Source organism: Microtus pennsylvanicus, chromosome 4 (genome assembly GCF_037038515.1).
Source record: "Microtus pennsylvanicus isolate mMicPen1 chromosome 4, mMicPen1.hap1, whole genome shotgun sequence".
NCBI classification, from domain to species: domain Eukaryota; kingdom Metazoa; phylum Chordata; class Mammalia; order Rodentia; family Cricetidae; genus Microtus; species Microtus pennsylvanicus.
In genome coordinates, this window is record NC_134582.1 from 109,888,114 (window position 1) to 109,911,083 (window position 22,970).

Consider the following 22,970-nt stretch of genomic DNA (forward strand, 5'->3'; position numbering starts at 1 on the left):
GTGGCTTATTACCTCACATCTTGTTTCTCTGGCAGCTGTTGGTATCTCCCTCGACTCCACCTTCTTTCTCCCTGTTTTCAGTTTGGCTTTTCCACCTAGCTATATTCTTTCCTGCCTGAGGCCAAAGCAGTTTCTTTATTAACCAATGGTAATAAAACACATTCACAGCATACAAAAGAGAATCCCACATCATCTCACCTTTTCTGTCTAATTAACTTTTACAGGTTTTAACTTTAACAGTAAAATTGCATTTAACAAAACAGTTATCAAGCAAGAATTACAGCTACAATATTTAGTATATTTGTATTTGACAAAATTAATGAAAATACTCTATCATCTTTCTGTCTTTGTGAGTCTAAAGTTTCATATCTAATTTATAATTTATCATAACTAAGGAAAAGTATCATTATAACTATCTAGTCATCAGCTCCATCAAGGACTTCAGAAGAATATAATATTACTTAAGTAAACAGGAACTGCAGAAAGTAAACAGAAAATTTTGGAAGTTGCTTACAATATAGATCCTGTTTAGTTAGGTAACATTATATGTAAATAACTTCCAAAATTCTAGAGAAGACAGAGATATCTGACTGTCTGACAGTCACCCAAAGTTCTTTTGTAATATTGGGGCATCCATCTTTAGCCTATATGCCTAGAATATCTGGCAGAATTCTCAGTGAAGCAGGAAATTTGAAACTGTCTTATCTATATTGGCAGTTGATCAGTCATTTTCCTCTGTGTCCTACAGAATGTCTGGCAGTTTCTTCTGTGAAGAAGTACCCTTAAGGACCATCCCACCCTGTTTTGACAAAGTTCAGAGGTCATTTTTCTTTGGGTCCTGCATGTCCAGTTCATGTAGCATACTGTCAAGTAATTCAGGCAAGAGCAGTTTTTTGCCTAAATGGCTAGTCACACCACAATGAAAGCAAACTCCATAAGGAGTTTCTTCAGTGCCCATAATTCTTTTGAAGTAATTAGTGCTACCAGGAGCAGACATGTCTCACTGTAGAGAAAAGTCTAAGTTCTTAAAACATTTTAAATGCCATATTCTGTAGGTTTTGAAGTGTTTAAGGATTACCTATTTGAAATATATCTCTGCATATCTAGAAAACCTAACTAACGTGACTATAAGTTTGACTATTATAGATGACTATTAATTTATATTTCTTAACAATACATTACATTTTTATTTTTGTTTTTGTTTTGTTTTTTTAAGAAAGGGTTTCTCTGTATCTTTGGAGCCTCTCCTAGAACTCGCTCTGTAGACCTGACTGACCTTGAACTCACAGAGATCTACCTGCCTCTGCCTCCTTGGTGTTGGAATTAAAAGTGTGTGTCACTACTGCCTGGAGGCTACATTTTTAATTGAGCCACATAAACATAATACACATATAGTATAGAGATACACATATAGTATAACAAAATTGACCTTAAATTTCTATCAGTAAACCAAAATCCATACCAATTGAAGAAGTATTTAGAGATTAACAGTTGTTTTTTGAATTAAAGTAGATTCAATAGTCTACCTTTTAATCATTTCTACATCATATTCCCCTTTTTTCTTTAGAAAGGGATTGACTATTACCATTAATCATTTATAATCAACCCCCTTTAAATGAAAACAAATGTTTGTAAACAATATTTTTGGAATTAGGACATAGTTTTTATGCTACTCCTGCTGATTGGGGTAATCAGCAGGTAATCTTATGGGGATCCTGAGAAAATTTAGGATTATAGTTAAATCTTGGCTATAGTAGTCTGTGAGGCTGCTCATCTCAGCCAGTTTTCTTGAAGCTGTTCTGGATGTAGGATCACCTGGGCCATCGCTTCCATCAGAGATCTCTCAGAGTTTTATTTGATCAAACTATATTAGCCTAGAAGGAATCCATAGCTTCTCATCTTCTGTAGAAACAAAAGCATATCTTCTTTTCCAAAGCAAAAATCCTTAAACCCAAATTATAATAACAAGATACCTTTATGTCGGTTTATCTTAGTAGCCCCCACAATTAAATGTGGCTCTGCTGTTAGTTCATTAACAGTCAGAAAGTTCAAAGAACGCACAATAGTATACATAATCCAGACTCTCTGCATATTTTCCATCTTTACATGGCTTTTTAAATTACTTTTATTGTCTCTTTAAAGACTTTGTTTTATTTTTCAAACTATTTGTTTCTTTCTATAACTGCCTATACCCATTTTTTTCTTTTTTAAGCCTATATATATTTATTAAAAACATTGTGACCCCTTTAGAGGATTTTTTGTTTGTATGTTTTTGCTTTTTTATTGCATATCTGTAACTTTTTTTGTCACTGTTTTAACTGGTAAGTGGTATGGCTAGGACCAGAACAGCCTCTTTGACTGTTTATTGTGTCTTGATTGGCTTTTAAACATGGCAGAGGTAGCAATGAGCATGATGCTTACTTCCCACCCCCCCAATGCTGACATCAGGTAGTCACATTCTGCCCACAGACCCTTTTTGTTTGTGTGAGCAAAAGCTAAATCTGCCACACAGTGCAACAGCAGATTAGTCTCTCTATACTGATGTCTGTGTAAGACTATGGAAACCTACCATGCGTCTTAGCTCATGGCAGCTAGCAGCCAGCTCCATCTTGTAGGCAGCTATTGGTAGATGTGTCTCTGTACGGTGGATGGCAGGAAAGACTAGGGAGTCCAGTATGGCTTCATTGTTGTGCATTTAGTACCCTCTTAAAGTTTTTTAAGTCTTATGTGGATCCATGCCAGACGGTAGACACCACTTGTACTGGAGGTTTCTCATCCCACCTGGTACTGCAGCCACTTCTAAAATAACCACTCCGAGGCTTAGTATTAATTACATACTGTTTGGCCTATTAGCTCAGGTTTATTATTAACTAGCTCTAACAACTTAAATTAACCCATTTCTATTAATTTATATTTTACCACAAGGCTTGTGCCTTGTTAGCTCACATCTTGCTTATCTGGTAGCTGTTGGCATCTCCTTGTTTTGCTTTCTTAATTGAATCAGTAGGTTTTGGGAAAAGATTCCTTGAAGCTTCATAAAGATAGAAACTGTCCCTTGACTTACACTTTGGGTCCCTCTTTCTTTCTTGTCTTTCCTACGAACTCTGTAGCACCTATGTTCCCTTGTAGGGAATCAACAAGTGTTGGGAATCAAGATATAATAAGCTTGAGCAAATAAAGAGTGCAATAAGCTTTTCAATTGCTAGAGATTGGAGTAGTACTAACTGCTGTACCATGGCATCAATTTATTCTCTTTTCATCACAGGAGTATTCACAATTATTTGTTTAAAGTGAATGAGAGAATAAGGAATACAGGAAGAATGATTCTGTAATATCAACAAATTCACCTAACTAATGTGCCATGACACCAGGCAATTGGTAAAAGCAACACTTTATATGTGAGTAAGAAAATATCATGAAACTCCATAAAGAGATGGATTTTCGGGTTATTAGGTGGAGGACTGGACAGGAAAGGAAATGAGATGTGTTGGTTTGTAGTGACTCTCACTTTGTCTACATAGCACTTGTATAAAATCTGATTTAGGGTGAGTGTGCTCCCTTAATGATGGCCTTCCTACTATAAAATCAAATCAGTGTATTATGTTGAAACAAAAGCTAGTTTTTTGCCTCTACTCTGGGATTAACTATTTTATCAGTAAATTTAAAAGTCAAGGAGAAGCACATGCCTTTGGAGAGCTTTCTAGTAACTTCCCACCCGATTACAGCGTGGCAGTCAGACTCATTTCCTTCTTCTTCATCTAGTGTCTTCAGAGCGGTTCCCATCAATTGTCCTTCCAAACATGAACTCAGACCCCCTGCAGCACCTAGCTGTCTCCCAAGTGTGATTCTAGAACACTCACTAAGATACTCATGTTCACTCTGGGGGAGCCCCCTCTGTCCATCTTCAGTGATGCCAGGCCTTTGTAAAGTCAGCTGTACAGAGTCTCGCTTTTGACTTAGTGACCACTATAAAGCCACAAACTATTTGTATACCCAAGGGGCCTGATACTCCATAAATCCCCATCACAGCTCAATGCTGTCCGTCAAACCCAGTGATTTAAAAAAACAAACCAACAAACAAAAAACCACCAAAGGCCACATTTACTACCACCTTAACTTTCAGTGCCCAGCCAAAGTCATGAGTAGCTTATTGGCAGAAATGTGTTACTGGGCCATTTCACCACCCACGGTGCAAATAATACATAGTGCAACTGGACGGTATAGTTCAGTTACTTGCTGACTGTGTGATGCAATCAAGAAGAGACACAATAAACAGAAATGGAGAAACTACTGCACACATAATACAGCATACTGTTTTACAGTTAAGTTCCTGCATAATTAAAGGAGTACATTCTAAAATCACAAAGTATAGTACAGTAAATGCATTCATCAGTAACACAATTATTTTTATTATAAAGTATTAAAGGCTATATGTAAATGCTATACGTTCTTATGATTGGTATGTTTGCTAACATCAACACAAAACATAAGTAATGTCTTATGCTATGGCAATATGGCAACTACAAAATTACTAAGCAATATAAATGCATCAGTTCCATTGTAGTCTTATAGACCATGATTCTATATGCAGTCCATCATTATCTGAAACATCATTATAAAGCACATGACTATAATCTTAAACCAAGTGATTAAGCCCTCTGTTCAGTCCTCCACACCATTTCCAGGCTTTCAGTGTCTTAGAGATGCCACAGGGATTTTCATCCTAGCAGTCCAAAGAAAAGCTACATATTCATCTCTACCTAGCAGCATTATTAGATTTCCATCCTGGAAATTTAATTCTCAACTATGGTCAAAAAGATCATTCAGGGCCATGATAGCCTTGCAGGTTATCTGCCTATACAGCTTCATTTATTGAGCCTAATTCGCCTGATGAATTAACACCTAAGGACTCAGAAGTTTCTGGACTTCCCACCCCACACTTAAAGCCTAGGTTGACCAATGCAATGTGAAATGAGAGAGTTGAAGGTATTTTTAAAAGGAAAGATGCTGATACATTTATTTTAAAAGATATTTACTAAAGATTGAAGGGTTGACTTCTCACAAAGGTACCTAAGGCAGATAGCTTTTTCATGCATTTGCATACTAATTCAGTAAACATCTACCAACGGCCTCCTTAGTGTCTTTCATTGTGAAAGAAACTGAAGACACAGCTGTGGCCCAAAATCTGCTAAAGAGAGTCTTGAGAGAGGAAGAAAGAGAATAGACAAACAGCCTTTGATGAGTGCTGTGAAGTGACTAGATAGGATAAACAATAGAAAGGTGTATTCATTATATTTCTAATTGCCGTGGAAATGTGCTCAACACAGAAACTTAAGAAAGACAGGATTTAGGGTCTATTCTAGCTCATGGTTTGAGGGTACAGGCCTTTGTGGTGGAGATGGAATGGCAGCAGGACCATGAGACATTGAGTCTGCAGTCAAGAAAATGACATGTGAATGGCAAGGAGAGGTATCAAAGTGTAAAACCGTTGGACAGTTTAGAATATTAAAAATGACCAAACAACTACCTTGGATTTTGTGATGGTGTGAAGGTACTTAATCCTAACACACTGGAATACCAGTAAGAGAGAAAATGGATACAAATACTATAGTAAGACTTACAGGGGGCTTACTACTCTATGTCAGGAACTCTTCCAGTATGTTTCATGAATTGGTTCATATAAATGGCTAGTTTTATTGTTTTATTTCATGGTTTTACATGTATGTGGTGCTAAGATTTGAATCCAGGACCTCATACATGCCAAGTACATGCTCTACCACTGGACTGCATCTTCAGCCTTGAGGCATGTATCGTTCAATTTTAGGAAACCATAATTTATTCCCATTTTACTAAAGTTGGAGAAACTGAGTAACAGAAGGAAGAGCTACCTTTCCAGAATCTAGTTCCAGAATCCAGGCTCCCAGGCATGGTACTATACCACTTCCCTTTTAAGCTAGGAAGGCCCTTTAATCACCAGTCACATTTCTGTCCAGGTCCAGGTGCACAGATCACAGCTGTTTAGATGTCTTAGAATCCACTTCATCTTCTCTCAACTATAGACTGCCACCCTCCGAGATTGGAGATCAGTTATTGGATGGCTTCATTTTCTTCATTTCCTTTGCTACCAAATTTCTTCACCTATTTGAATGTAAGTCCCATGAGAGAGGAAACATGTCAGTCTGTCATTCATTACCACACAGTGCCTTAAACACGCTCAGTACTGACTAAGAAATCAATAAGTGAAAGGCTGTATTGATGTCTGTACCTTCAGCATACACATTACTATATAAAAGGACACCTGTTGATTTACTTATATTTCTGCCATGCAATGTATTTAGCTATTTTCCCTATACCAAGCAATTCTCCAATTCCCTGCGAACACTGACAATAATTCCTACTGTTTAATTCAATTCTGAGGCTAATTATCATAAGTAAAATGCATAACCTCACAAGATCAACACACACACCTAACATGCATGCATATTACATATGTCAACTGTAAGTATTGCATCCTCAGAGAATCCCGGCTTCCGTTTCCTTTGGCTACAACTCAGATTCCCACCAGTCCCTCTTCCTGTACAATAATTTGGTATTATAACTCACAGAGCAAGGGAAACAGGTTTACTGGTTATGAATATTAGAAAGATGCAAATGAACAATTCAACTACATCAGTGGTTCTCAACTTGTGGGTTGTGTCACCTTCGGGGTCTCATATCAGCTATCCTGCATATTAGATATTTACTTTATGATTCATAACAGTAGCAAAATTGCAGTTATGGAATAGCAGCGAAACAATTTTACAGTCAGGATCACCAGAATACAAGGAATTGTATTTAAAGGCTCACAGCATTAGAAAAGTTGAGAACGGCTGAACTAGATAAAAAGGATGCACAGGCGAGAGCCAGAGGGTCCTGAGTGTAAGAGCTTCTATTTCTAGGTGGTCTGAGGCACAGTCACCTCCCTTTCAGCCTATGAACCCTCCAAAACCCAGTGTACACACAACTATAACTTTGAAATCAGCAAGTACCCTCTCAGGCCCTCTTCAGTCCCTGGAGGAAAAGGATGAGCTGAGAATTCTAAGCCTCTGATAGCATATCCCGATGGCTCTCCTGACAACCAGCCTCCAACCGCCGGAACCAACTCATAAGCATAAGCTCGGGTGAGGTACAAAGGGGCCATAAGCATATACGGCTGCTCTTTGTCCTTATAACACTCAGAAGTGCCAAGGATTCAAGACCTGTATGATAACTAAAGAGGGTGAGGACCAACTGTGTGTTTATTGTCACGTCACAAAATCTCTGAGATTGATTGGAATTCCAAGTTTTCACGAGCCGTTCCCACCCCTCTGCTTCAACAACTATCACATTCCAAGGGCTTGCTTAGGCTACAGAATTCATTTTACCTCACGAGCCAAGGGTCAACCACACCTGGGGGTTTCCAGCCCTTAGTTGCTCACAGGATGCTCTAACGTGATGCCTGTCAGGTGTGAAAGATGAAGCCCCAGCTTCCTCATATTGGGTACGAGGCCCCATTCACACTCCAGAACTCTGCAGGACCAGACTTCTCTCGTCCCTGACCTGTGGCTAGGGAATCAACACACACATCACATTATCTGCTAAAATTCCAGTTAGGCAATATGACTAGGTATTAGAAAGTAGTAAGCTACAATGCTTGTCAGTTGATGGTTAAGATTAGTTTCAGAAGTATGAAGACCAGTGTGATTTTATGACAACAAAGTGTTTTAGGTTTTAGGTTAGTAAAGCGCTTCAGAACACCTCACCCGAAAGATCACTGAAGACCTTTGTTTGTATGACAGATGTTGAACTGAACAGACAGCGTTTAACACAGAACCATCTCCACAATACAGCAGGAAGTGAGAGAGCCAAGGATCAGCTCAGTATGAAAACACTCGAAAATGGTTTCCAACTGCTCTAGGGGTCTCACGCAGCAATAATCATAGAGCAGGTGAAAGCCTCGCTGCATAAAACACAGGGGAAGTAGCTCATTGGAACAGACATCCAATGCGTGTCTACGTGAATTCCCCTCACCACCTTAAGAGTTGAGGAGCAGAAGTACTGATCTGATTAAAGAATCCCAAAAACACAAGAGATGTGCTTCTTTCCCACATATAAGTAAAAGGAAAAGCAAAGTCTTAATTACATAGATGAACTGAACACTGCAATATTTTCCTGGCTGTTTCTAAACACTCAGCGAGTCATTTGGACGTTAAATGAGGAGTCAGCTGTGATAAATGCGCTTCTCAGCTTCCTCATTTAAAATGAAATGGGATCACATACCCAGACTCTAAACTAAAAGTTAGTAGCAAAAAGAACTGTTCCTAAACCCACACTCTGTGAAATCCACATGGCTCCTAAGGAGAATGATAGAACCCTGGACCATGGGCCCTTAAGCACCAGGAAGGCTCTGTGCCTGTGACTCCAGAGAGCCCTCTTGGGACATAGGCAAAAATTCAGACACATGTCACAGCTAAACTGCATCAGCGTGCTGTCCTATTTATGCAAATGAGTTTTACTCTTATAATTTAACCAGTGATTTCTTTAAAAATGTTGTCACTGCTTATATTCAACTTTCAGAAACACGAGTCTTTTACCAAGATGCAGGATAGCAACCCCTCAGAAAAACGGAGAAAGCCTTGCTCTGTGCTGTGATGACATCCTTGAAGATGACATCTGTAGATGACGTCCACGGTGCCTCTGAAGGCTGCTCTCTGGATGACTTCGTTAATTTTTCCAACATAATCTAATGTCCATAAACAACAAAGAGATACGCAATGCATCTAAACCTGAAAATATGCATTTATTCTCCTGAGATCAGCACCATAGTGATTTGTGAACACGGAAATAAATAACTGTAGGTAGAGACGAGGGAAATCGGGAGTCCAAGGTGATCCTTAGATACACAGAACATTTGAGGCCATCCTGGGCTACAGAGGAAGACCCTGCTGAAAACAAACAAACAAACAGACAAAACCAGAAAACCCGAAAGTAAAATGTGCATGAAGGTGGGAGAGTCATCAGCGTGAGCTACGGGTGTGTATCCAGAGCTCTCACCGGCACGCTCTCGTCTGATTCTCATCCCACTCTTACCGGTGCTCTCATTTCCCCACCGATTTTATCCAGAATATAAAACAAGGTTTGAATTTCTTACATCTACTGAGACCACCTGGTTTTGCTGCCTGACTCTCTCCTGCCTGGACAGGGGAAAGGTGAGGTTCCATGTCCTATTTCAGTGGTACACAACTGCATCTGAATTATTTTGTTTATTTTGTAAAACCCTAAAAGGGGAAATGTCTTAGGAAATGGGTGTTTCAGTGAGTGGATTATTAGACAAGCTGTGGATCTCAAAAGCCACGGCTTGATGTGCTCAGGATGTCACGGGAAAACGAGAATTAGCAGCAAATCCTTCCTCTGAGCCTTCCTGTATTTATAACAAGAACACACCAAAACCAGCATGTCCTGAACTGATCTGTTGAAAATACACCATGTGATACAGTCAGACTTCTCCCAGGCTGCCTTTTCCTAGTAGGTGCATTGGCAGTGAAAGCTATGAAGGCATAAACTTGGCCGCCACCTCAAAGTGCCCAAGTGGCCCTGGAACGTCACTGCGCTCATTATATGCATTTATCGTGCATGAGCTCACAGCTGTCCAAATCTACCCTGAGTCTCCAGCTAGGAAGAAACAGTGATAGGAACACTGCTAATGTGACGTGACTGTGAACAACACAGGATGACATGGCCGGAGGTGATGGCTGTTCTCCATCCCCTGCCACTTATCTTAATGGCAGTGCATCACTGCCCAGGAAGTCACAGACAGAAGGGCCTAGAAGTATTTGTGAAACTGTATAGACCACGAACACCATCTAAGTCACTCTCACACTGACTTGTATGTACCACTAGGCCCACATTGGGTGTCGGTAGTCTAGCTCTAGAACATAGCCAGGCAGACATCTCCCCAGAATCAGACGCCATTCACAAACACAAAGCAGGGAGCTAGCTGGACAGGAATGAAGAAAGTCATTTGGGGCTAGTGGCACACAGCTCAATAGCAAAGTTCTTGTCTAGAATATATAAAACCTGGGTTAGTTCTGCAAAACGGAGCAAATATATCACATATATAATCATCTACGTTGGTATTTTCCCCTTTCAGATGGAAAGACAATGCATGCAAGCACTCATACCCACATGTGTTCACATGCAGAGACACATAGAAATGTCATTAGGAAAGGGAAATCATAAGACCAGGGCACAGAGGAAATAAATGTCAGTAAACCAAACACACCTTCATGGTGCTTAAGCAATCTTCTCAAACACCTATTCCCCATTTCCAACCCTTAAGCACAAAGACTTGGCAGTTTTTTTTAAAGTAATTTATTGGCTTTATATTCAAAATGAGTTCTCTGTGAAGTTTCAGATTTTGCAGCAAACACAAAGGACAATGGTGAACAGTACACTGGTGTCTGAGATGCAGGGAGTTCTCAGTCTCCATTACTGTGCTCCACCCAGACGGTCGGTCCATTGTTTCCCAGACGATACCTTCGTTGACCTAGAATATATCAAATAAGTGCTTGACAATTGAACAAATTGTGTGCTCTTGGTTAAACAGGAATAACTGCCTATCTTCTAGAGAAGATAAGTTTGTACATTTTCTATGTACAAACTGAAAAATTTAACCCACAATCATGGACAAAATTGTCTTTTCAAAATTAAGAGCAAACTTCACATAAATTAATCATTCTTTGAGGGATAAGAAGTTCTTTCTGTGATTCCAGGAATTTTCATTACCATTTCGGCTTCATGCATAGAAGCAATGCAAGCAGAGCCCTCGCAAAGGAACTCAGAATGAAACACCGGTGTGTGCTGTCTGTGCTGGGTGCTAGAGGCACAGGTCATCAAGAAGACAATATGGACCATCTGTTGTGGGCATTCAGACTACAACAAAGAGCATTTCTCTTAACACTTCCCATTCCACAGCCATAGTCACTGGCACTCTATAGACATACTCAAAATTCCAAGATCAAGGCTACCCTGAATGTTAAATCCCATGGTGGTAATCTGGGATAGGACAGGGTTTCTCTATAGGCCAAAGAAGGAATTTTTTTTTTCTCCTTAAAAAAAAGCATAGTTTTTTTTTTCCTTAGGAGAGAGATAAAAGCAAAAGACATAAAGCACTGAGTTTAAAGTGGATTTTTCTTTCTAAAACAATGTGCTAGGTCAATGAGATTTGGTTCTAAGTAAATAAAAAATCTGAAAAGGATATACATTAACAAAAAGTTATTAAATTCCTTTTTTTCATTTTTTCCGATTATTGTTTCCTTTCTCAACAAATGATGTAAAACTCTGGGCAAATTTCCAAAATAATTAAAGCACAGAATATTTTTTTGAGATGAAAAAGAAGAAAAGGGAAAAACAGAGAGGGGGGAAGAAGAATAAAGATCATTTTAAAAGTAGAAAGAAAGTTTAAAAATAACAATAATAAAATAGGAACTCTAGAAGAGCCAAGGTCTGAACTAAGTATGGCTTTAATCCTTTTCCACCAGGCCCTAGCCTAGGCAGGTCTCTGCTAAAATGCAGGAGTTGCATGGATGTGGAAGCCGGTGATGGAAAATGCATTATTATACACAATTGTTGTACTTGAGAGAAACTATATGGAGGAAAAAAATAACACCCTAGAATAAATACAAATGAAATTCATGTATCAAAACCAATACTGTGAAAATAGTTTAAATGTTTCTTGAATTTATATCTAGTCATTAACCTAAATGCAGATTTTAGTTCCTGCCACCCTTCTGCCTCATGGTCAGAAGGCCTGAAAACCTGTGGTGTGGAAAATTGGCAGGATAAAGAATATTGAATTGGTCTCCATGGAAAAACAGAATTTGGCAGCCATAACCTCCTGCCTGTGCTGGTCTGTCTCCCACTTCTGGCTTCCTGCTAAACTTTTGTCCCAGGGAAGAGGCCACACACTAGGTAAAGCTAGAAGCAACTGTCAGCTTGACCGTTCACCAGTGACTTTGAATCTCTCCTCAACATAATACCAAGTGTCCCAGCTCTGTGAAGTCACAGAAGCTGGGCTTTCACTGATTTTGGTTGCTTCTAACCTCAAAAAGGGAACTGAGGTGAGAAACCTGCCTTACCCAAAAGGCCCTGAAGAAACTGTGATTCCCTCACGGAGATGATAAATCCATTCCCAAATCCTGTGGGCATCAATTTCCTCCGCCCATCCTGCTTCACTATTGTGATGATTTCAAGGAAGGCTGACATTTCCTTGGAATTTTCATTAGTGATCTCTCCCAGATTCAGGTTAAATCCCTCCTAGGAGTACCTCAGCAAAGGCTCCACTGAGTAGCCAGCATTGGTGGACAAAGTCCAGCCCCCACCTTGTCCCTGGCCCCTAAGTCAGTCAAGGAATCGCTTACTGGGACCCTGCAGTGGGCTCGGGGCTCTTTGCATGAGCAAGCTGGAGGGAGAGTTGTGTCGCTGTGTGGTTACCCTGCCTCGTGGTGGTTTTCACCCTGATCTTTTCTTTCTTTGCAGCTGGTTAATAATCCTCTAGCAAGTCAGGCCGCCGCTGCTGCAGCAGCCATGGGCTCCATAGCAAGCTCACAGGCCTTTGGCAATGCCCTCTCCAGCCTTCAGGGGGTCACAGGTCAACTAGTTACTAATGCACAAGGACAGGTGAGTGGGAGATGGGAGGAAGAGTGAATTTTTATGGCAGATTGAACTCAGAAAGGGAATGGATTTCTTTTGCATGACAGTGATATGTAGCTGCATCTATTTGAGGCAAATAAATAATGTTTACTAGCAATGTCAAGAATAGGAGAGGGGTTGGGAAGTGTTTCTATATTTCAGAAGCAAGATTTTTCTTTCTTCCCCCTAAAATGTCAAGGTTTTATTTTGGTTTTGTTTTGTGAGATGACTAGTGTTATGCCCTGAGTTAAAGAATTCCTTTCTCGTTTTTGGAACTTTCTTGGAAATAAACAATCAAAAATTGAATTTTGGAAAGGAAACCTTGCTTTCCTTTTTTTTTTAATTTTCCACTTTTAACAACTCTGATGTAATGGGTTGCTGGTTACTCTGATGTGTCTAAACTAACCTCGGTAAATCCAAGATATGCATGTGTGGAGAATCAGTGCAAAGTCCTATTCAAGTCACCAATGGAAAGGGGCATTAGATGCCAGCTTCCAGTCAGCCCCTAGCCCTCTCACTGATTTTTCAGGGACTCAGGAGGTCTCTTGCATGCATGTTGATTATCGCTAACCTGTCAGGTCCTCTAAGCCCTCCCCCATATCACAGGAGAGCACCCACTCTCCAGTAAGGTTCATGTGTCCATGTCATGTTCACGGAGGTGACATATGATAGAGCTTCGGTGATCAGTAACCCTGGAAGTTACAGAAAAACAGCAGAGCAGAATCGAAGCTGATGATGTCACGGTGCCCTCCAATGGAAAGCCAGAGTCCAGCCTCGGTCCTTAGTAACATCAGTTTTCCAGGGTGGCCAAGATGCTTAGAGAGAGAACAATGTTTCTTTACTCGGCAGTGTGTTTACATAGCTCCCTGCTACGGTTGCACTGCAAAACCAGGAACCGCAATACCTTTAAACTCTTATTTTTTTTAATTTTATTTAAAGCATAAGCAAAGATGCATTATAAGCTAAACCATCTCTATCTACAGCCCAAGGGAAGAAAAAGCTGACCTTGTTATATTTCCTGGGCGGGTGTAGGATTGTCCCATCAGAAACCCGAGGGTTGAACGATGGAGCTTGTCAAAGAGAGGCCCCATGTAATGAATCATCTTATCACAGGTGCACACCACACATATTAAAGGAGGGTTGTATGAACACTGTGCCCTCTACAGTAACCTTTCAATGTCTGCTTTAACCCTTGCTCCAATTCCTTTTCATCAAAGGATCATTTTATGCAGCCAGCTCTAAATTGAAGCTCTCAAAAGCACATTAAGATTTCTGGAGGGGTGTGGGTATTGGAGTGGAGGAAAAGTTGGTTTTAATAGCTATAACTCATAAGTACTCCAGGTCCATGCTGGAAGCAGCTTCCTAGAGCTATGCCCAGAAATAAAGCAACATCAAGATGTAAATTTTAGGAGCTGAAGATCAAAACCAAATCTATGTGCAGATAGGCATGTCCTATAACTTTTCTGTTCCACGTGCAGGTGCAGTAGACTGCGCCCCACATGGAGAAATCCTTTGTTGAAAGGAACCACTGTGTCTAACTTTTCAAATGCTTTGGTGGCTTGTTAGCCACCTCTGTCACTGTATCCTATATAATCTCTCTCTCAGCCCCTGAGAATCTCAACTTGAATACGCACAGATTGGTGTAGATACTGAATCAGAGTTGATTTTAGTCTTTTTATTAATATTTTACAAGTTGTTTAAGGATGGTTTATTTGTATTTACGGTAAACATCTTTCCTAAGGGGAACAGCTACTGCCATAAAAGGGGACAAACGTCATTTGAGACTTGTGTTTCTTTGTCCTCTGTTAACGTGACACAAAAGAGACGAATATATGGAACCATGTTGGCACAATTTGCCTTGCTTGACACACCCTGCCACCTAGGGTTGACACACTCAGTTTATTTTTAATTTCTTAAAGTCTCCATCAAGGTTTCCCAGACAGATGTGAAGGAAAACCTCCTTGAATATTTAGGAACATTTTTATTTGGAGTTCTTGACATTGACTCTTTTTTATATTTGGAAGTTTATCTAAGAATAATGGCATTAATATGTAACCCTAGGTTTGAGAAGCAGGGCTGATTGATAGTTTAAAGGAAGGTTTGTTCCACACAGAAACCATAAAGCAGGGGCACCGTCATCCAAATGTCTATCCCTGTCCTCATGCCCTAAGATTCTTTCTGTATCCTTTCAACAGAAGACGGGATTTGAGAGACCTAAATGAGCCTTCAGGCCAACTCAGGAGGGTTTAAGTACCAGTTCTATCTGGTTTTCTGAGCTTCAGACAAAGGCTTAGCTTACTCAAGCCTTCCCTTAACCTTGAAGGAGTCATCTGCTGCAGGCCACAGTCATGGCTGCTGAACCAGTCTCTATTCTATGCCTGAATCTCCTTCAGACTCTTGGCCTTTGGGTCACAACAACAAGAAATCTCACCACTTGGGTCTTGCTATTTTACTTCCCTGCTATGGAATCTGTGTTTTCCAGAAACTAGATCTCAGTAAAAGTATAGATGGCATATCCGGATGTGTTAAAGAATGAGCTTTTCTGCCATTTGCTCTCCCCAGAATCTATTCATAGCTAATAGAGAAAATTGTCCTTTATTTTTTTACTTTTCTTACTTTGCCCTCTCATAACTGTTAATTGAAAGGGCAGACAGTAGTAACTAGATTTAACAATTTAACAGACACGGCAAGGCAAGAAGGTAGTCAGTGTCCCCTGGTAACAGTTGTTGACACTGGCCATGGCCCTGCTGAGAACATTAGCGCTCTCTTTTCTTCCTGTATCAGGGACTTGTGCAAGAAGAAAAAGAATAACTAGTAGGATGAGGGATTTAATTCCAAATACATTCTGAACAAATTCCTTGAGCCCTCTGAGCCTCAGTTTTCCTAACTCCACAATAAAATCCGAGTGAACCCTGGACTAGAAAGACAGCTTATCAGTAGAGTTCTGTCCACGCAGGCGTGAGGACCTGAGTCTGTTCTCCAGTATTCACTTTCAATCCAGGCACAACAGCACAGTTTTGTAATCCCAGCAGTACTGGAAAGATGGAGACCTGAGGATCCCTGGCTTGCTTGCTGGTCAGCCTAACCTAATCAGTGACCCCTAGGTCCCAGTGAGATAGCTTGTCTCGAAAAGCAAGTAGACAGCTCCTGAAGAATGACACCCAAGGTTGACCTTTGGTTTGTACTCAAACACACATACACACACACACGTACACCACATACACACAATCTAAATCCATTGGTAATGAAGATTAAAGGAGATTGTGTCTTAAAAATACCACCTAAGAGTTTATGAACACAACTAAGATTCAATAAACAATGCCACATCATCATCAACAACAACAACAACAACATGGTTCATGGTGTTGTTTGGATATGCAGCAAGAGACAGCAGTATGGTGTAGAGACAAACAGAAAGGGATCTGCAGCCAGGCTGCCATTCACCAGCCAAGAAACCTTGGTTGGCCTCTTTATTCTCTTTGTGCCATGATTTCTCTTCTGAAAAGCAGGGGAATCCTGATGTCATTTCACTGGATTAAAGTACTTAGAATGGGGTCAGTCACATGTTATATCTCAGAGCTACCAGTCCATAAATGCTAATCAAGATGAACGTGAATCAAAATGAACATTTTCCCTTGGTGCGTAGATGAAGGTTTTGAAAACATGTGAGTCTCAGCAGTTGGATGCTAAGTCATCTTAGGGTATCTCAACCTTTCTCCAAAGAGTGCGCCCGAGGGTGGAGAGTGCATGGACCCGTGCGTGCCCCTAATAGTATTTGAGGAATTGGCAGGTAGATTTACCATCCATTTGTTCAGCTACACAACTGCTCCCCTTGCATCCCTGGCAATATCTCCTTATTGGCGTTATTACAGAAAAGTAAAAGCAAATGAGATTTTATTTTATCCTGGGGTTAAGGAAAGCATTTTACATTTCAGTTGAAGCTCATGACTGTTTGCTGATGAAATCAAATCCTCTGCCACCGCGGTAGGCAGCTTTCACCCACCTTTATACTTTAAAGAGCCAAGCATATAAAACACAAAAGTACCTAAAACAAAGTTACTTTTTTTAAAACAGGGTTACCTCTGCACTAGTCTCCCAAGTGCTCAGATGACAGGTGTATGTCACCACACTTTATGACCTTTTCCCCATCTTTTTTTTTTTAAAAAAAAAAAAGAACAGGAAAGGTAAAGACACAGACCCACACAGGTTATTCAGAAACCCACAAGCTTTTATACGACTAAAGAACAGAGACAAAGCTGGTGTGATAAAACAGGAATCACTGTGCTGATGTGGGCTAAAGGCTCCTAAATGACCGTGAGTGGAGGCTGTCGTTGGAGGCATGAAGGTAACCCTCAGCTTCATTGAAAGCCCCATGGCAGGTGGGGGAGGTGAGAATACCTCTGAAAGTGCACTTTAGACACCAGCAGGAAGTCTCCCCACAGTTTAGCTCTCCAAAGAGGAAACTGAAGAACCACTCTCAGTGAAAGGTCCTCTGAAGTATGATCGCGAACAGAGGAACATCTCCAGGGCAGTAGTGACTAAAAAACCCAAGTTCTTGTTGAAACACAAACATTCCTATTTACTAACAGAGTAGCTTCATATAGGTTATATAACTTTTGGGGGGGCTCTTTTCCAACAGTAAATGAGAAAAGAGGTATTTAATAAATTACAGCTGTTCCTTTTAAGATCAAAACCCAGCAACTGACCCTATATAGGTCGCTGAAATGAATATCAGTAGACAATTTAAATGGAAAGACGAGACTCCTTAAGATAAGCTCACTGTAGGATGAGCTGAGATGAAGTTATAATAAATGCTAATATCAATCACAAGATTGAGAGATAATTGATTTGATAGTTGTCTATTGAGTCTCTCCAGGGGTCTCATTAGGTCTGTTTAATGCACTTACAAAGCCATACTCTCACTAGCTGTAAAACACTTTTCCAACCCTGTGGAACAGGAGGAAAGAGTGTGTGGCTCTGATTGTAAATAAAGCTCGGGGCCCACGAGACCCAGGCAAGCCGGCGATAGGGAATCTGGGGAGCTCCACGGAGCCTCCTTTATTCTATATCTTATAGTGGAACACATAAAATGTATAGAAAAATAACTTTTCCAAGACAACACCCACACATTTGTATTTTCATACCAGCCTCAGTTCTCCTTTTTATTTAAAAAAAAAAAAAAAGTCCAGACAAAAAGCATACCCTCCCCTCCATCCCAAGGGTGGTCGTTGGCAGAAAACTGTGACTTTTCTCTAAAATTTTATGTTTTTACTACAGAATATTAATTTTAGAAAACAAAATGCTTAAAATACTATTTTTAAAATACCAAAACAATAGAATATATTTAGACATTTCACATAAATAAGGATCAAACATGTTTTGTTGAAAATTCAGAGTTGGTGTCTCTGTGTTTCCTCAAAAATAGTATAGTTCTGACAAAAACTGTATTTTCCCATTTGCACGTGTCATGGGGGAAGTTTTAAGGTGTAATAATTAAATCCCATTGAATGAACTATCATTTTTAGTGAAACTATCATTTTTAGTGAAACTTTTTTCATTCCTCTGGAGGCCAGGAAATGTATTTTCCCAAGAAATGTATTTTCTAAAAGTTCCACCCTGGCTTCTTTTCAGTGATAAAGATAAAATAACAATCAGCCACCCCAATCCTTCTACTAACGTAGCAAATCTGCCCTTGGAGCCCAGTTAAGAGCTTTATTGGTTCATTTCGGCACTGTTTCCCTAAGTGCTCGCCTTATAGCCCCTCAAAATGCTCCGCAAATGAGAACTCCGGCATCAGAATAGCGGTGCCCCAGCCTGGTGCTAACCACCTCTCTCCAGGTTCTGAGCTGCAGAGACCTGTAAGGTTCAGAGATACCAGTGGAGTCAGGCCGGCAGGCTGCAGACTTGAACTTTCTTAACTCTTAATTCCCCAACCAACACTTATTAAAATGGACATGCTTTAGAAAAACGCTGCTGCCAGCAATTCTCGCTTATTCCTAGCCATGTTTTGAAAATGCTTTTTGAAAGTAGAAATCCCTCAGGCGAGGAGACGCTGCTCTGCCACCAGAGCTTTGCTCTGACTTCCGTTCTACCCCGTGAGGCCTGTTAGCCCGTTTGTAAAAACAAGGGGTCTCAAACCGTTTCAAGAATTACCGGGAACCCACAACATGCAAATGATTGGCAAATTAATGCTTGCCTGTCCCCAGGCTAACTTTCTTTGAACTTTATAACCTGCAATGACAGGTCGGCGGTCTACTATAGGGACCAGCCAATGGAGTCCTGGTGGTGTCTGAATTCTCGCTCTCCAGAACTCTGATGAAGGTCTTGGTGTTTAACCCTGGTGGGCAGTGACCCTATGGGTGCGGAGTTTTGAGGGAAGTGTGGCTACAGGTGGCTCTGTTGCAGACACTGAGACTCAGAGTTGGGACAAGTTTGGTCCCAGCTCTGCCCATCTAAGGCTCTCACTCCATCCCAACACACCCCTGAAGGCCAGGTGAGGCATCTCATTCCCTCAGCCAGGTTCCTCTTCTCTGCCATGATGTTAGGAAGACCACAATTTGCAGCAATAATGAAATTAGTGAGTGGCTGCCACTGATAGAGCAGTCGGTGCCAATTGGCCCTTAGCCCTCAACATGTCACAACCACTTCATCTTTCCTGTTGAAGGAGCTGCGGGTTGCATTCCTGCCACCCTGCTCCCAGCCGCCTGGCTAGCTTATACCCCGAAATAACAACACACAAACTGTATTCATTTAAACACTGCCTGGCCCATTTCTATTGATGTGTGTAGCACCGAGGTGTGCTTACCAGGAAGATTCTAACCTACGTCCATCTTGGGTTGGAGCTTCATCGCGTCTGCCCCCGAGAGCAGAGGCATGGCATCTGAGCTCACTTCCTCTTCCTCCCAGTATTCTGTTCTGTTTACTCCACCTGGAGTAAAAGGCTGGCCTAGCAAATGGGCCAAGGCAGTTTCTTTAATAGCTAATGACCTTCCTCCATCACTTTCCCAACACTGCATGATGTGGTCTGAAGAGATGGAGAGCTTCCCAGGTCACCCTGGGAGAAATGGCAGGAACCAAGCCCAGTTTTGTCTGATCTAAGAAAACGCTCTCTAGCCCATGTTCTGAGAACAATTCAAGCTTCTTGCTTTCTTCTTAATGCACCCCAAGAGCCAAGAACAGCACCTGGCACACAGCGAATATGATGTAGTAATGACGTCCATGGCCCCGATGGTATTCCGGGTATGCTAAGATGTCTTCAGTAAGCATTTGACACAGATTCAGTGTTTCATTCCATGTTCACTGTGCTCTTCACTGTTATCCCAGTTCCCAGCCGATGGGTGGACTGGAGGCTGAGGGAAGTTATCCCGCTTTCCAGAGCCACCCAGTGAATGAAAGCGCCTAGATAGAAACCCAAATCTGTTGCTTCAAAACCCAGATTGTCTTTGAGCAGAGCTGCTCTCAGCATAAGCTTGCTGACATGTCTAACACTGTGCCTGCTGGATAGGAGACATCCCACAACACAGTGTCTGTATACTTAATCTACTTAATTCCCTTTGGTCAGCTGATCCAAGGTAATACCCATTGAATATATCAAAGTGTTATGTGAAAATGTTTTTAAAGGTCACCCCATCTCCCGTTGTCAAGTGATAATGACTGCTTCCAGTTACTTACCTTTCTTTAGCATCTTTTTTAAAAAATTTACAACTAGCGTAAAGTGTGAACACAATAAAGGTTGTTAAACACTTGGGCCTCCCATGCTGAGTCGCATGAGTCATGTGAGTCTCAAGCACGCCCGCACACTTTTCCTCTGACCACATCTGTCATGCCCCCTCCAACACGCAGGAAAGACCAGCGTGGCAATATGGAGTCTGCTACCCACATGATTAGCAAATGGGAAATCTTATTTTCTCAAGATTAGCAGCAGCCCCGCCTAGGTTATGTCTAGTCTGCCCTCCTCCCCGCTTCCAACCAACACCAAACAGTTTCTGTACACAGCAGCATTGGCCTTTCTTCCTAGCAAGAGTACTCAGTTTAACCAAAAGGCAAGGCCATAGTGGGTTATCAACCATCAGTTCCTTTAAGTACTCTTGTTTTCCTCTCATGCCCTAGAATAAGGAAAAAGAAAAAAGAAAAAACAACTCTTTCCCCTTTCTTTGTTGTATCTTAAAGTCATTTTTTAGCCAGCCTTACTAAACAACCAGAAGCCAAGAGAAGTGATATATGTACTAAATAAAGTCTGCTTTCAATTTACAAGGATCTTGAGAAACTGCAACTTAGAAATGGAAGATGTTGAACCATAAGAATCTTTTCAGTATCATTTGGCTAGAAAATAACCGTTTCGGCTTTTTAATATAATGGGTGGCATCTTTGAGAGAAGGGATGCACATATTTAAGACATGATGCAAAAATTACTAAATGAACACAAAACTGAGATACACTGTGTCACCCAGGACTCAGAAAGCTCATTTTGATTTTGAGACCACAATGTCACGTGCCCACTGCATTAGGAGGAAATGGTTTGTAAATTTAACACCTGTTCCCATGATAAAGAATTTAGAAGAGTAACGAAGGACTAGAGTAAGCGTGTGTGTGTGTGTGTGTGTGTGTGTGAGAGAGAGAGAGAGAGAGAGAGAGAGAGAGAGATTTAAAATAGAAATAAGAAAGCTCTGCGAAGCCACCACTGGAGTTGCCATTTCTCACAAACTGGCTGATCATGGGGAATCTGGCTGGAGATTGGCCACCTATGACAATGAGTTCGCAATTGTATAAGACAAACTCATCAGCATAATTCTAATGAGTCTCAGTCTTTGTGTGAGAAATGAGAGATTCTGTGGTCTCACCCTAAAGAACATTAAGAAAACATTACCAACAGGAAATTGAAAAAGTAATAAGTGTTAGAATGATGAGAACAACTTTTTTTTCCGATTGAGCAGATAGATAAGCATAGCGTGCAAGTATCAAAATACATTTAATTTTGCCACAACAATGGGCATTTTCTTCACACACACAAAAAAAATCCCATGCATCATCCTGGGCTTGTGGGCCTGGGCGATGACAGACAGGTGCATCACTAACAGCCCTTCCAGGGGCTTCGCTCCCCACCCTTCCTTTTCCTTGGAGTTTTGTTTTGTTGTTTATCCTCATTTAAATTCAACTTTACAGCCTGGTGCTCTTCCTGGGTATAAACACAGAACCAGGAGGCACTAAATATGCATAGCACGTTCTTGAGCAATTGCCAAGCAGTCTCTTCACCTGTTCTCACCAAACAGGGCCTATTTCAATAAAGAGTAAATTAGGAATATTTGGAGCTCATTATGATTGGTCCCCAATTTATTTCTATTTGGTTGGTTGATTGATTGTGGGGTTATTTTTTGTTTTTGTTTAGTTGTTGCTATTAGTTATTTCTTTCTCCTTTTTTGGATGAAATATAAACTAGGAAGTTCTTAGTTGGAAGGCTTTGTTAGAGGATGTTTGCTGGCTAGGAGTCAAGGTGTTCCTCCAAGCAATAAATAGCTTCAATCAGATTTAGTCACTTAATCTGGCAGCAACTAATAGAAACAGAAATGCTTTCCCTAATTCTAATTTTTTGTTGTTGGTGGTGATTTTTTAGCTGGTATTAGGACTTAAGTCTTGGGGAAAGCCAGGTAAAGGCGGACGAAGTTGGTCCTTCTGCAAAGTGAGGGCTTCACCCCAGTTGTGATGTTTCTTGAAAGGCAAACAGGAACTATGTTGCAATACATACAACCTACATACTCTACAATACAACCAGGATAGGAGAAAAAGAAAACAACTCTTAGTTTAGTTTGTGAACCACCTAAAAGCAGAATCAATGAAGAAAAAACACTCTGATTATCATTTAGAATTTGCCATCATCTGTTTCGCAGGCAGTTCTACTGTCTAGTGGATACATGTAAAGGAAATGTTAGCATCACTGAAGAGACTCAGACACAGAAGTGTTAGCTCCGTTTCATACATATTTCCTTATTTCCCAATATAACTAAACTTATTTATTCAAATAAATAATCAAAGAAAAATAATGTATGGAGTTAGAAGTTAAATCCCATGCTATTCAGCTTAAGGGAATTCATTTGCTTTCAGAAGGTTTTACTTTTGCCCTTGTAATAAGTAACTATGGACTAAAGTGTACTTTTAAAAATCTCAATAAGAAATAAGATAAGAAATGGGAGTCCCTTTTATAAGGGCAGTGGATCTATTCATATGGAGCCTGCCATCTTGACCAATATCCTTCCTGAAGACATAAC

The 22,970-nt window shown here is 40.6% G+C and overlaps 1 protein-coding gene across 2 annotated transcripts in view; it reads left to right on the forward strand.

The window, feature by feature from the left end:
• The window catches only part of Pou6f2 (POU class 6 homeobox 2), a 361,642-nt gene that overhangs the window by 302,628 nt on the left and 36,044 nt on the right, over positions 1-22,970 (forward strand). The window contains exon 5 of one of the 2 annotated variants that reach the window (XM_075970147.1): positions 12,556-12,696. The exons of the other annotated variant lie outside the window; for it this stretch is intronic. Coding sequence (XP_075826262.1) covers positions 12,556-12,696 — 141 coding nt within the window. The remainder of the gene's footprint in view (positions 1-12,555; positions 12,697-22,970) is intronic. 2 annotated transcript variants of the gene reach the window in all.